Raw genomic sequence first — 14,411 nt, 5'->3', positions numbered from 1 at the left:
AGCCATGCTGGCTGTCTCGAATCACCTCCCTGTCCTCCATGTACCTTAGCATAGCTTCCAGGAGGATCTGCTCCATGTTCTTCCCAGGCACAGATGTGAGACTGACTGGCCTGTAGTTCCCCGGGTCTTCCTTTTTTCCCTTTTTAAAAATGGGAGTGATGTTTCCCCTTTTCCAGTCAGTGGGAGCTTCACCGGACTGCCACGACTTCTCAAATACTATGGATAGTGGCTTAGCAACCTCATCCGCCAGTTCCTTCAGGACCTGCGGATGGATCTCATCAGGTCCCATGGACTTGTGCACCTTCAGGTGCCTTCGATGGTCTCGAACCTGATGTTCTCCCACAGTGGGCGGCTCTTCATTCTCCCAGTTCCTGCCTTTACCGTCTGCAGCTTGGGCGGTGAGGCTCAAGCACTTGCCAGTGAAGACCAAGGCAAAAAAGTCATTGGGTACCTCCGCCTTCTCTGTATCCCGGGTAACCAGGCCTCCTGTTTCATTCCGGAGAGGGCCCACATTTTCCCTCATCTTCCTTTTATCCCCGACGTACCTATAGAATCTTTTCTTGTTGCCCTTGATGTCCAAAAGGTGTACCATTTCATCTTCGCTGGGCAGCATGATGGGACTTTCCTGGCTTTTAAGTGACAGATGTGTTTTCATGCCAGAGGTGTGCAAGGAGCCAGCGCATCCTGCACCATAATGTTTTACAATCTGAGAAGACTGCAACATTCATGTGCTTTCAGCATCATCTAACAGGCTTTTGAAAGTCAGGTCGTCTAGGAAAATCTGCAACTCACTGACTCTTCTGGAGTGCAAATGTTTGCTTTGTGGTGCTTACTTTAGGAGCTCTGTTTAATAAGCTAACTGCGTGTTCATCAATGCACCTACAGCATCCCATTCTGTGCATAAGTTATTCCACTTAAGGGTTGAAATATCTTTCTTTTGCCTGGTGCAATCTTTATTTCAGCACAGTCTGGAGACTGAAGAGCTGATATTGGTGATGGTGAAGGGAGATACTAATCTCTACTTTTACAGGATCCATGGGAGGCTTACTGGCTGGGCTGGAAAAGTACATGCATTCATATTTGCAACACAAAAGCCAGCCTTCAATTTTTTTTATCATTTATACATCTACTCTACAGATCTGTTAAGAAGAATCTGGTCTATGTGATGAAACAGACACAAGCTGATACGGGGAGGTGGACATACAGTGTTTGTGAATTGCTCATATAGTCATATTTGAAAAAACACTTCTGCTTAAAACAGTGAGCATTGCTGATAGTACTGCAAAAAGAGCAGGACAATTGAAAACCAGACTGGCTTCTGTAATTCAAAAGTGACTTCAGCAGAGGAAACCTAGCACGTAATATCTTGATGTGTTCTTTTTCAACTGGGAAAACTGTTCTCTGAAAGAAATACCATTACACAGTTTCTTGTGGGAACAAATTCTTTCTCATTCATCATCTTCAATCCTCTGATTTTTACAATAGACTGCAGTGCTTGTTTGCACCATTTCTGTGTACATGGACGACGTAACCAATATATCAAACCATCGTGCTCACTTAAAGCAGTGATGTGCTGTTGAAAAACTGTCTCTCTTTCTGTTCTAGAAAAGGCATAAAAAATTAATTGTTTAACCAGTGCAGAGACAGAGAATGTATTATCTTTTCTACCAAAAAAAATCGCAATTGCACCCACGATGCCTGCTTGTGTATGATTGACATGCCATGGGATGCAAAAATGAATGGACTTCTGCTAGTTTATGGAAAGGCAGGCTGCGCTGCAGTTTATGATAGTGTAATAGCTAGCGGGGAAATATAGTCGTTACACGAGCTAATACAATATCTGCTAATTACATAATCAGTCCTAGAAGAAAATGAGCACCAGAGGAGTGATTATATAGCTGGCTATCTTAAATACACGTACAAGAAATGTTTGGGAAAGGATTAAGAAAGTTTATTTTAGAATACAACTAAAAATCCGCTCTAAGTAGAAAAGGGAGCGTCACAGTCAGCTGCAGTTAGCAGGACAACTGCATAGCCATCCCAAAAGGCCAAATTTTACACGCTGGTGGGAAGCACACTGAGGTTATATTGCGGAGGTGTCAAGAGCTCTTCTGTGAGGTCTGCATTGCTGCCCCGGCTCGGGGACAGCCCTGGGTGGGCTGTCACACCTCGACATGCCTGGTGGCCTCTCTGGGCACAGTGGCAGTGGGGCATGGGCAGCCCCCACCATGTGCCCACACTGGTGCCCCCAGCACCGTCCCCGTTGCTGAAATGGAGCAAAATGTATTGGCAGGGGGCGATTGGGGTCCACAAGCCGTGGAGAGACACCCAGTCCCGATGACTGTGACAAAGGCAGAAGGAACACTTCGGAGATGAAACTTTGCCTCCTTAGATCCCTCCCTCACCTCATCCCATCCATCAGTACAACAGTTTCACAATACTTTGGTTTTGTTTCTGGTTCCATTTTAACCTCTGTTTGGTGACTTTCTATGGCATAATGATCATAATTAGGATTGTTAATTAAGATAATTAACATTCTTTTTGCAATTCTCTGACAACCTCACAGGGTTTGGAAGATGTTTTAAGAGTAAAGTGATTATTATAACACTGTATCTTATCCTAACTTGCTAAAACTGTAAGCAACTTGTCATCAGAAAACTTATTTGGAGATATTCCTTTATAGCCCTTGAGACTGAAGAAGTGACAATACAGGTAACAATAGAAGAAACAGACTGTCATTCCTTTTAAGCAGAACTGTAATGTAAGATGGCATACACTGCAAAAATAGACCTATAAATTCAGTTATTCTGTGCATGCAGCAGCATGCACACCCACAGTTTTGAAGGGATAAGGGTGACAAGCAGAAAATATAATCTAAGATGACAGGATGCATAGATTTTGGTAGCATTATTTATCACTTCATTTAAGGAAAAAGCACCACTGATTTTTTTTTTTTAAGCTGTTTTCTCACTACAACGTTAAAATAATTTCTGCATTTAGCTTCTGTGTAAAAAGAAACAAGAAGTGGGTCACTGTACTCACCCATGTTGACCACTATTCACAAATGCTTTAGAAATCTGCCTTTCCTAGTCAATATAGGATGGATATATTACGGTCAGTAAACAGGATAACCAAGCATTTAAAGTCATTTAGGTTTGGTTTGGTTTGGTTTGGTTTGGTTTGGTTTGGTTTGGTTTAAAAGAAAACAAACCAGACTTTCTGAATGATGCTGTATTTTCAAAGCATTTATGAAATCAAAATGTCAGTCATATTTTGATTTAAACTGCTAATAATGGAATTTTAACTCCTAAATGAAGCTTCATTGCCTCAGTCTTTTATTCTGTGTGTTGGCATTCCCTCTGTACAACAGTTTGCATACACAGCTAATTTTAGTATTAACCTCACAACACCAGTTTCAGTCAATTTGAGCACTTCAACAGAAATCGCGTTGGAACATAAAAGCCCTCTGTGATCTCAGTTTTCTCTCCTTAGTTTAGAAATAGTGCCATCTGATCATTTTTGCTACATTTTTCATTGTCTCCCCTATCGTGTGGTTGTTCTTTATGCAGCGGTGTTACTCATGCAAAGGCAGATAATCCAATAATGTGGAAGTGGTTGGAAAAGAACTGCAAAACCACAGCCATGCTCAGTTTCAGGGCAAAAAAACTGGCAACAGCATCTTTGGCTAAATTAACTTAACAGCAAGCACCTCACCTAAGCTGAAGTTGCTACTATATAACATACCTGGTAATGCATTAATATATGCATGATGTAATCATATATTTCTCCAGCAAGTCGGTTTTCTGGTCTCCAGGGAATAATAACGAACTGAATTCCTAGTAAGGGCACCAGGATTAAAGTGGCTCTGACAGCTTTCATATACATGTTGGACTCAGCACGGTGGGTATCTCTTAGCTTTGTCACCAAAACTCGGACAATGTTAAGCAAAAAGAAAAAATTGACCTGCAAAAGCAAAACCATTATAGGTGAAAGCATTCACATTAAACACACATTCAAAATAAAAATACAGAGCACATAAACAACAGTAAAATGTAACTTTCTAGCTTTATTGTAGATCATAATGGGTAGCTCCTTGGGAGTCAGGCCTTGGGAAGTATCTTGAATGTCTTCAGAAAAGAGCTGTTGAGCTGCTCTACATGCTTCCCTTAGGAAGCCTGCATGGATGTTTCAGGCAGGCAGGGATCAGTTCTAGGAAGCACTGGCTGTTTTGACACTGATGTGGGCAAATTTCGGATTTCCAGGGAACACAATCTCATTTTTATGTCTAAAGTTTAAACAGGATGGATGAATTGTCCCCTAGGAGTAACCATGTCTCTCTTCTGAGTCTGAAGGTCACCTAGGTATCTTGCTTCAGTCCGCACTGAAGATGACTGCAGCCAGGTGAGACAAACGCCAGCATGTCCCTGGGCATATGGGACCTATGGGGGCACACAATTTCTCTGAGGAACGTGCTCCAGCTTACGTGGGCCAATACTTCAGGCTTGTGTATGAGCGGGGGGGCAAGGACGCTCTTGAGAAAAACCTAGGCCATCCCTTGCCTCCACCAGACTGCATGGACCCCGTGGTACACTACTTACAGGTAAAAGTTAAGACTTGGTGGCTCAGGGCAGAAACGCCAGACACTTCAGAAAATTTTGCCCCTGACCCTTACGGTCAGCGATGCCAAGTAGCTCAGCATCTCGTCTCCTCAGTCATTTCTGGAAATCTGATTCCAGCTGTGGGTGCTCAGCATATGGAAACCTGCTCTTGACCCTGGCTTCACAGAGAGCTCCGAGCGGGATGTGCTGAGAGCCTGTGGAGGAACAGGGAGGGCAGACCCAGGCTGATAATGAGCCCGGTTGGTACCCCGTGGACTTCCTAGGTACCACAGACCTTCTCTCTCTCCAGTGTACGCAGATCACTCTTTTCCACTCTGTTACAGTAATAGCAGGCATCTGTACTTTGGAACTTCAATAGACATTTTTTCAAATGATTTTTTTAAAATAAGTATGTAAGTTGCATAGCTTACATAGATATTTTAATAGCCCAAATTCCATAGATATATGAGAAATTTCAGTTGAATCTTTCAGAACAATGAAACATGAATCAGTAAGCTTTGGTAAAGCATTTAATCACTTCTTAACTACTGAGAGACCTTTCAACTGTTTTACATTTGTGCTCTACTGGAAAAAAAGAATAATAAATGACTTCTGAGGTCCCATTCAGCATTAAATCTAAACCTTATTCACCATCCTACTCTGACTTCACTCGCTCTGCTTAACCTTCACTTTTAGAATTTCTGGAAGTAACTGTGAAAAGTGGAAAAAAGGCTTTACAAAGGTAAAAATCCTCAGCTTTTCTGAGTCAGTCTGTCACTATGGGATTTTTGTAGCAAATCATGCAGGACATTCTGTAGACATTGACATCTTCACAAGAAAAATAAGACTGGAAATGGCATAAGCACAAGCCAGAAATTATAATGCCTTATTTTGAAAGCAGTTAAAGATTGCTGTTTTTCCATAAAAACAGTCCCTCCTTTTTTCTTTGTGGCTAAGATCTACAGACTTAGAGCATGGTGATAAAAATAAAGGTTGAATGGCCTCTCCTAGAAGTTAGCTGGCATTACAACAGCAGAAGCAATCACGATTGAACCAGGAAACCCACAATAGCTATGGTTCTATGGGAGCAGCAGACTGTCTATATGGCAGGGAGGAATGGGCTTCTTCACATTGCTGATGTGCAAGACTGCTTCTCAAGAAAGGGTAGAGAGATTTTCAGGTTCTTCAGCTGTTAGACAGAAAGTTGTTTCTTTATTCAAAGGTGTTCTCACTATTCACCGCCCTACTGTTTGATCTCTGAGGTAATTACTGCAGGTACGTCCATGCAGATGTTTGCAAGAAAGAGACAGCTCAAAAGCTGAAAGTTCATCTTGGGTGACACACTGAGGTGAGCTTGGGGCTTGGGTCGAATAAAACCCTTTCTCCACCTTTCAGGAAGGTCAGAGTTACCGTGCCAAACAGCACCGTCGGCGTACAAGATGCTACATGTATACACATTGCTGAGCTGCACTTTAAATCTTGTCCTCCTATTCAGACAGCCTAGTCCAGTCCCTTCCCTGGACTAGTTTAGCTCCCTACCTTTGGACCATACCAGTTCAGTGACCAGTAAAACTCGTGCCGAGCAACCAGCCTGCACTCAGCTCACCCCAGCTAAGGCATAGCTAAATGCCTTATTGATGTCACGTAAACGCAGTACATTTGTCACAAATAAGTTAACCGGGAGAGAGCGACGGCCCTGATTTTCAAAAGCAGTTAGTGATTCTGTTTGCCTCAAAATCTGATTCTTTACTGGGAGGTCCCTTTGCAGGACTTGTTTTTGAAAAGTGTTGAGAACCTGTCCTTGTAACACTGAGTAGAGAAAACCTCTAGCTACTTCTGAGTTTTGACCAAAACACTTAAAGTACAGAAACTTCTGTACAGGTTAGCAGTATTTCTAAAATAATTTTTAAACTGTTGATAGCAAATAATATTCTTACCAATAAAGCTGCCATTACAGGTCCATGAACAATATAGAGCAAGTGCGTGTCAACACTCATCCAGCAGCTGGAGGGGGAATACACCATTAAAATTTGTTAACTCAAATAAAATGTGTTACACAGTTAAATAATGCTAAGTTCCTTCAAAAACAGACATGCTACTCACTTGTCATTGAAGTATCTGGCTCTTGCAACAGCATGAATAGATGCTGGCACTAAAGGGAACCCTGAAATGATTAAAGTTATAGATCAGTCTTGGTATTTTTTTAGCTTGAATTTCATGTGTCACATGCAAGAGTAAGTCTCTTGTCCACAAAACACATGTATGTGAAATCACAGCTTTCAGGAAAGAACTGCAATCCCATTGCACTCAGGGCCCTAGCATTACCTTGGTGGTGAGATGCAAAAGGGAATAACGTGCAAGGCAGGCCAAAAGGAGAAGCAAAGCCCAGGGGCCATGCTCTCCTGGGGCGTCACAAAGCTCCTGCCAGGCTCCCCTGCGCTGCTGCGGCTCCCTGCACTGCTGCGGCTTGTGCCGGGAACACTGTGAGCAGGCGGTGTGGGAAGGATGCAGGGATCATTTGTTTCTCAGTAGAGTATTCCCTTGGGACACCAGGGACACTTGTTAAAACCATGTAAATCACTGTTGAGCAAGAGAGAGGCACATTAACTCGCATGCCAGATTATGGAGCAATAAACGACAGAGCGAGGAGTTGCTCTTTTGGGGCCTATGGCAAGAGAAAATGTTTGAAGCCAGGAGGTTTTTTGGGGATGGGGATTTGTGATATCTTCTGCAGGTTCCCAGCCTCTGTGCAGCCAAGCCCACCCCATGCAGCTTTATCTCAGCAGGGAGTGGAGCTGTGGATACCATAAATCCACATCTCCTGATTTATCTGCGAAGCCTCAGGGGAGACCACTGCTCTGACAGGGAGCTGATGGGATCAAATTTGTACTGGGCCAAAGGCTTGGGAACATGCCATGCTTAGCAAACTGGAAGCTCCAAATTCTTATTTCCAGCCTGACATTAAGAGTGACAATCTGGTCCACTCCTGTCCATCTTCCTTCAGGTTGCTTGTGTGTTGTGTCCCTCTCCAGTAGGCTAGAAACCTGGAACTGGGGAGTCTGCACTATAATACTGACCCCAGTTTGAACAACCTTGCACGTACAGACAGCTGGCCAGCAGGGAGAGGATCTACTGCCTTGTCTGTCCTCTGCAGTGGAGGTGGACACCTTTGGTGTTACTGCTGCCTGTTCCCTATAAACCATGGACATTTCTTCTGAGCTTTGGATATTCTATAATTATAAATAAAAATGTGTGCAAATGTCCTGCTGATACCGTGATTAGTCACAGAGGGAAGAACGTGGCTTCTTGTTTCTTCGGGTGCTAGTGGTTTCATAAACACTTTTAGAAGAGACAGAGAATCCTTAGCCAAATTCTGGGCAAGTCAGAGCTGGAGCATACCTCAGAGCACAGGTCAGCCAGTGCTGGAGTGAGAATAAGGTCAAAAAAGTATGTAAATGGGACACTGTGATGTCTCCAGGTATCTTTAAGCAATAGCTACTTACTTTACTGCCAAAAAAAGTTCTTACTGCAGTTTACCTTGCAGTTACAATGCAGCTGTGGGAGAACAAACGGGATTGCCTTCTCCTTTGTATATTGTTAGAAAATGATTACTTGGCCTCTGGCTGCAGAATGCCTTTTGGGGATGAACAACAAGCTCAGAACAGAAAGAAAGGAGCTTCCAACCTCAGGGTGAGCTTATGGGATTGACAGCTTGAGAAAATCCTTTTGATTTGGAAATGGTGCATGGAGCAAGTCTGGGCCAGTTTTGCTGATAGACAGACTGAAGTGCAATTTTTGAGGGGCTTTTCTGTAATAGCAAAAATTCTTCATCTGAAAGCTCTGGCCTGGAGTATCACGAGTAGAGCACTCCACATGATGCCAAGGGACCTTTTTTCTTCTGCTAAATGCATTAGCCTGGAATATTTGGCTCAACAAACTCACAAGCAAATCTTAAGAACGCGACGGAAAGTTTTCATTAGTCAGTTAGAGGGTAAGAAGCTCATGACTGTCTATGGCTCAAATTTCCAGCTGCAGGCTGGATGGGCTCTTCTAGGGCTTCTCTTGTAAAGGGCCAAAAGGCAGAGAGTTAATGAGAAGTGGAGCACAAAGGTCTGTTGGCTCTTGGTCTCACAACATGTATCACTCCAGGGGTCCCACCAACACATGGTGAGCAGTGAGTAACGTAGAAAAGGTCTTACCCCAGCCACCCCAGGAAAAGATATGACATATCCCTTTAGGTCATGCCAGGTCCTTTATGGCACAAACTGGCAATTATGCTTAATCATATTTCCAGTTGAATTTGGAAGGCACTCTGTTTCACCACTGTCCAAATAAATGATTCCCTTTTCACTTTTATGTGGATAAAGCTGCCTGAAGCAGCCAGACAGAGTGGACTGTAGCTGGATGCACACATTTGATACTGTTTTCTTGCCCTGCGTAAGGGTGATTTCCTGACCCAGTGAAACAATAACAAATGAGAAATTACATCCCCAGCAGCAGTTCCCAGAGAAGGGGTCACCTGAAGGCATCAGCCTTGAAATACATCTGTCCATGTCAGATTTCATTCAACCATCTCAAAACTCTTGTAGGAGTGTTTTATATTTGCTCGGATTTTTATTTGTCTTATAAAGATATTTTACAAATGTCATTAGTGTTTTTTCCAAATAAAATAATCTAGATCTTCTTGCATAGGGATTAGTTATAACAATGAATAATGAGCAACTTCATCTTGTGTTGTACATTTACCTTGATCTTTTGAATTGTAATTCAGAGCACAACCTGCTCTGGTTGCTCCGCATTGCTCTTTGGAGAAATGCATCTTTCTCCATTGATTAACATAGCTGGATGTTTAAAGTTAGACTGTGTGACTACTGCTTCTGGAATCTGGAATTACACTGATTTATGCAAACTTAAGGGGTGGCCAGATAGCCCTAATTAGATCATTTTGCTATTAATGATTTCTACCTTAGTTAGGAGGTGTTAATGATTACTTTTTTTGTGGAAGTATTCATCTGGTTTCATTAAAAAGGCTGCAGACTTCATAGCCAAGAGTTGTGTCCTTTTCATTAACCTTTTCCTTCTCAAGATATCATCATCCTATTACCACAGCCACCACCCTCTATTTTTTGGGCAGTGCCGCAGATGATACTGATGAGTATCTTACCAGATAACTTCACTGAATTACCCACCATGATGCTAGTGCTATTCTCAGCAATATTACAGCTATCTCATAAGCCTGCACTGCAGGCTAGCTGTCCCAGTTGCATTAAATTGCACTGCCTAAATTGAATGCCACCTGAAAAAAAAATGTTTATGACCATTTTCCTCTTGCATAATTGGATATGCAATGACACTATTTTGGGAAGGCTTATGCTGCAAGACATGAAAATGGAAAAAGGAAAGGAAAGGAAGGAAACGTTTAAAATGACTCTTCACATAGGGCTGCCATTTCAAAAGCAGAGCCCTATTAGACTTCATATGTGCAAATATGCTGAACTATGAAAACTTTGTGATAGCACAGTTGCTTGCTCCAAAAGGGCTCAGCTATTTGGATTGACAAAGTCCAGATGCCTTGACTCAATTTAGGGTCCTTCAGGAAGGTTGTCTTTATTTGAGAGCTGATGATGGTCCACATACATACTTTTAATTCCAAGAGCATGACAGGTCCCCCTCTTCTCAGAAAAGATGCCATTTTCATAAGAAAAAAGAGTGCATGATGGCATTCTCATAAAAAAAAAAAAAAGAAAATGAGTTCTTACATGCCTGGAAACTGTTATCATAGATCATAGAATCATAGAATGGTTATCTGGTGCTACAATCCATATAAACTAGAAAATCATGCTAATTTTCTAGGTATCTAATGTAGGTATCCAGAGAGCACTAAGTCTTATACCATAAGAGGAAAGTAAGTTACCAGGCTCTTAAATGAAAGTCCAAATAGGGGAAGAACAACTTTCCACTTTGCTGTTACTGCCTATTTAGGACCTGATATTGGATGCCTACCTAGTGGTTGAAGTCAGAGTTTTAAAGTTCTTCAGAACATTCAGAACTGATCTAATTAATTCCTAATTTTTCTCTGTTAAAGCAGTAGGGCTATTTTTTATTTTCCTGCTGTAAATGAAATAGTGTTGAACAAGTAGAACATCTCCAAAGAGGATGGAAAATACAGAGTAAATTCTATCTGCTTCAGACTGGGATTGCAAGAGATTAATACAAGTGAACATCCCTAAGTGCAGTGGGATGATGGATAAAGGTCCACCATTGCTGCTTGGCTGCACCAGTGGTTTCAAGATATGGGGACTGGCTCACCAGGAACTGGAATGAGGCCAGAGATTCATGGTTCCCAAACTGGAAAAAGCTCCTGATAATGATTTTCTGTCTACACCGATGTGGACTGGATTTACGATAGTCATTTAAATGTGAAAGAGACTGCACTCCACTGTAATATATTGGTTGTATTTATATGGCCTTTTATTGGACCAGACAGTCCAAAGGATACATATCTGCTGTTGCTACTAATTAAAAGGCAAGGAGTCCCTTAGCGAAAAGAGAAGAGATATACATGTTTGGAGATGAAGGACCAGACCTAGTCATGGTTCCTTGGGCAATATGCATGCGACTACATACAGTTTGCATCCATAGTGTACGGGTTTGTAACCTCTCCCATAGAATATCATTGAGATTTGCTTATTGACACCTGTATGTTTCTCTGAAATGCTTTAGAGATCACTGTTGTTGGACAAAATCAGCCCTGACAGCAGAGCCGTTGTCTACTCCTGTGTAGGTATTGAATCTTTCCCTTTAAAACAACATCTGCCAAAATATATTTGATACTGGATTCACTTCCAGAGAAATTCCAGTTCCTCTTTCTGCGTGCTGTGGTTGTTCACTTTGGGAGACATAGATACTGATTTTTCCTCTTCTTCATTCCAGAAAAAATATAATTTTATAGGTACTCATAATTATAATATAATTTTACAGGTTAATATTTTTGCATATAAAGTGACAAATATCCAGAGAAATTCCAGTTCCTCTTTCTGCGTGCTGTGGTTGTTCACTTTGGGAGACATAGATACTGATTTTTCCTCTTCTTCGTTCCAGAAAAAATATAATTTTATAGGTACTGTCACAGGTTAATATTTTTGCATATAAATTGACAAATATTGACAACTTTTGTTCAGAAAGCAGATGTGTTTGGATAGAAGTCTCTCCCAAAGCTTTGCTTAACAAAACTTAAGCATTTCTTTCAGCATATTGCAAGATGCAGCAAATAACGGATACTGACTCCTGCTGATTTTTTTAAGCCTCTAGGCCCATCCAAATAAATGCACTCAAATTTAGGACCCAAGAACTCAATCTTAAGCTATGACCTAGTGGTATAAATACAACAATTCAGGTGTATAAGTGCTAGAAGAATTCAAACATCTGAAAGAATTGACCATCTTCCTACAAAACATACGTACCCCAGCCCAAGAGGTAATACCAATGCAAACGCTGTTCTTCAGCAAACACTGCCACCACAATCAACGTGTGAAGATAAATGCCTTCACAGAGCATCCAGAAGTAGTTGCAGCCCAACATGTACTGATGAAAGAATTGCAGCACTTTGCAGCTTACCTGTTAGACAAATGAGATAACGTCACACACTTGACCAGCATTTTGCATTTAAGCAGGCAAAGATAAATGTTACTGCTAGGCTATATGAAAGCAAAGTGGGACAAAAATCCCTAGCTCTTGCTGGGTTTGTTCACCACCTATCAGTGGCAGGGATTTTAAACTTTTATAAATGAGATGAATGGAACAAACAGCCCTCACAAAACAGAAAAAATGTGTAATAACAGCACTCCAAAAAGTACCACATAACAAAAAATCCCCTTCAAAATCTGTTGTTTTTTAGAACTGAAACAAGCAACTTGCTTTAGATGTACAAGAAAAGCTGTGAAGGAAACAGTAACTTAGAGCTCCAGTTTGGGAGATTTCTTTTACTTTTGATCAAACTTTTCTAAGGTTTGTTCAGCTCTCCCATCTGAGGCAAAGTCACTCACTTTTTAAACTGCACCCAGCTCTGAACTCACTCCTTCAGGAAGGACAAGTGCTGTTGGCAGTGGAGATTTTTTTGGTAGGGTACCAGGGATACTGGCTTTGCATCTGTGTGAGAAGACAGCTTTATTTTATTTTGTCCAAATAACAAAGCGACACATGGAGCTAAATGGAGCCGGCGAAGTTGGGAAGTGGCTTCTGCCTGTGGTTCAGATGAGGTTGCAGACATAGACCTTGACAAGAGACTGTGGCTTTGAGGTGCTGGGAAGCAGTGGGCAGATGGTGGAGGGAAGCATGTCCTGTCCACTACCAGAGAGCCAGCTGAAGAGGACAGTGCTGTTCCTCTTCTGAGAGGATCTCATGTCTATCCGTCTCCTTGGAGAGGGCAATGAGGTCCTCCACATGGGCTTCCACGCCACCAGCACCCAGGAGGGCCAGGAGGAGTGGGAGGGCGTTGCTGTGCTGGCAGCGACCCACTGCTCCTGGGGGAGCACCATGTGCTCCTTGGAAATCCAAGGTCACAGCAGCAATGGCAAAGTGACAGTCGTCATCTGCGGCCACAGGAAAATACTCCTTCCCTTTAACTTCTGCAGAAGTTTTCCAAGCTGACTACTTGGGCTGTAAGAGATGTCTTTAGGATTTACTTGTCTCTTTAAAGAGACATTTGGGCAGTTCAGCAGGTAGAGGACTGCACGTTTTGCGTCCATGTGGCAGACTCAGACTGCCCTCTGGACCAGAAAAGCGTGTTAGCCATCCAGTGCACCACCTTCTTGTTGCTGAGAAACATTCCCAAAGCAATTTCCCAAATATGCATTTAGTTCTGTTTCAATATTTACAGTGCAGCTTGGTGCTCATAACAATATAGGATTATTGACAGGTAAGGGTATAGGATTCCACTAGGATTAACTTGAAGGACTGATTTTTATTTTTGGTGATTTGTTTTTTCTGCTCACCACACAGGGCAGAGCAGACAGTCACATGTTTTTTCCACACCGCCTCTGAACAGTTCTTACAAAGTATGTGGAAAAACGGTTGTATAGTGGTGTGAAAAGGTTAAAAAAAAAAAAAAAAAAAAGGAAGAAGAAGTATTTGCTCCCTTTTCTGTTGGCAGATGTGTTCATTAAGGTTCTTAAATCATCCTCGGGCTGTTTTTCACAGGTCTGGGTCAATACGTTTCTTGCCTTGTTCCCTTGCCTGTGCTCAATGCAGCCTCCCAGCTGGTGGCTGGCCTTTCTCCATTCTCCCCTTATCGATCACCCATCCCCACGAGGGCTGCCTTGACTGACAGGCGCTTCCCAAAGGCTACACACAAATTCAGGTGGCACCCCCCTGACACCAGCCAGCTTCCCTGGCCTCTAACAAGTCAGCAAACTTTCTGAGCCATCACAGCAGTTTTCCAGACAGGTTTGATAAAATCTGCTGCATCCCAGGTTTGGGCTGGGCCAGCCCCATGCTCCCCTATGGGGATCTCCTCGGAGGAGCTGCAGGTCAGGGGGTTCACCCGAGAGCTCGAGGCAGTGTTTCCCCAATGGCTCCGGTGGGAGTGACTCAGGGTGCCTGCACGTTGCACGCAGGCTGGTCCTGCTCCTGCCAGTGCCAAAGTCACCCCAGCTTTTCACCCACCCATCGGGGCTCTGGGAATGGTCTCGTGCTGCAGCCCGGTAGCTGGAGGGGAGCAGAGCACGGCTGGTGAGTTCTGCAACAAAATTCACGGTATGTTCTCAAACCTGTAATTTTAACGTAATGCTTTCACCACTTCATATCGCCAAACTG

The 14,411-nt window shown here is 42.7% G+C and overlaps 1 protein-coding gene across 1 annotated transcript in view; it reads right to left on the bottom strand.

Annotated features, from left to right (window-relative positions):
• Nucleotides 1–14,411, bottom strand: part of CALCR (calcitonin receptor) — a 75,513-nt gene that overhangs the window by 14,109 nt on the left and 46,993 nt on the right. The window contains exons 7-10 of the mRNA XM_009330510.1: nucleotides 12,062–12,215; nucleotides 6,702–6,762; nucleotides 6,536–6,602; nucleotides 3,745–3,963 (exon numbers count right to left, since the gene is read on the bottom strand). Of these exons, the coding sequence (XP_009328785.1) occupies nucleotides 3,745–3,963; nucleotides 6,536–6,602; nucleotides 6,702–6,762; nucleotides 12,062–12,215 (501 nt within the window). The remainder of the gene's footprint in view (nucleotides 1–3,744; nucleotides 3,964–6,535; nucleotides 6,603–6,701; nucleotides 6,763–12,061; nucleotides 12,216–14,411) is intronic.

This window comes from Pygoscelis adeliae, unplaced genomic scaffold, assembly GCF_000699105.1.
Source record: "Pygoscelis adeliae isolate BGI_AS28 unplaced genomic scaffold, ASM69910v1 Scaffold27, whole genome shotgun sequence".
NCBI lineage: Eukaryota > Metazoa > Chordata > Aves > Sphenisciformes > Spheniscidae > Pygoscelis > Pygoscelis adeliae.
Note: the sequence above shows the minus strand (reverse complement) of the source record. Positions and strands in the feature narration are given on the sequence as shown.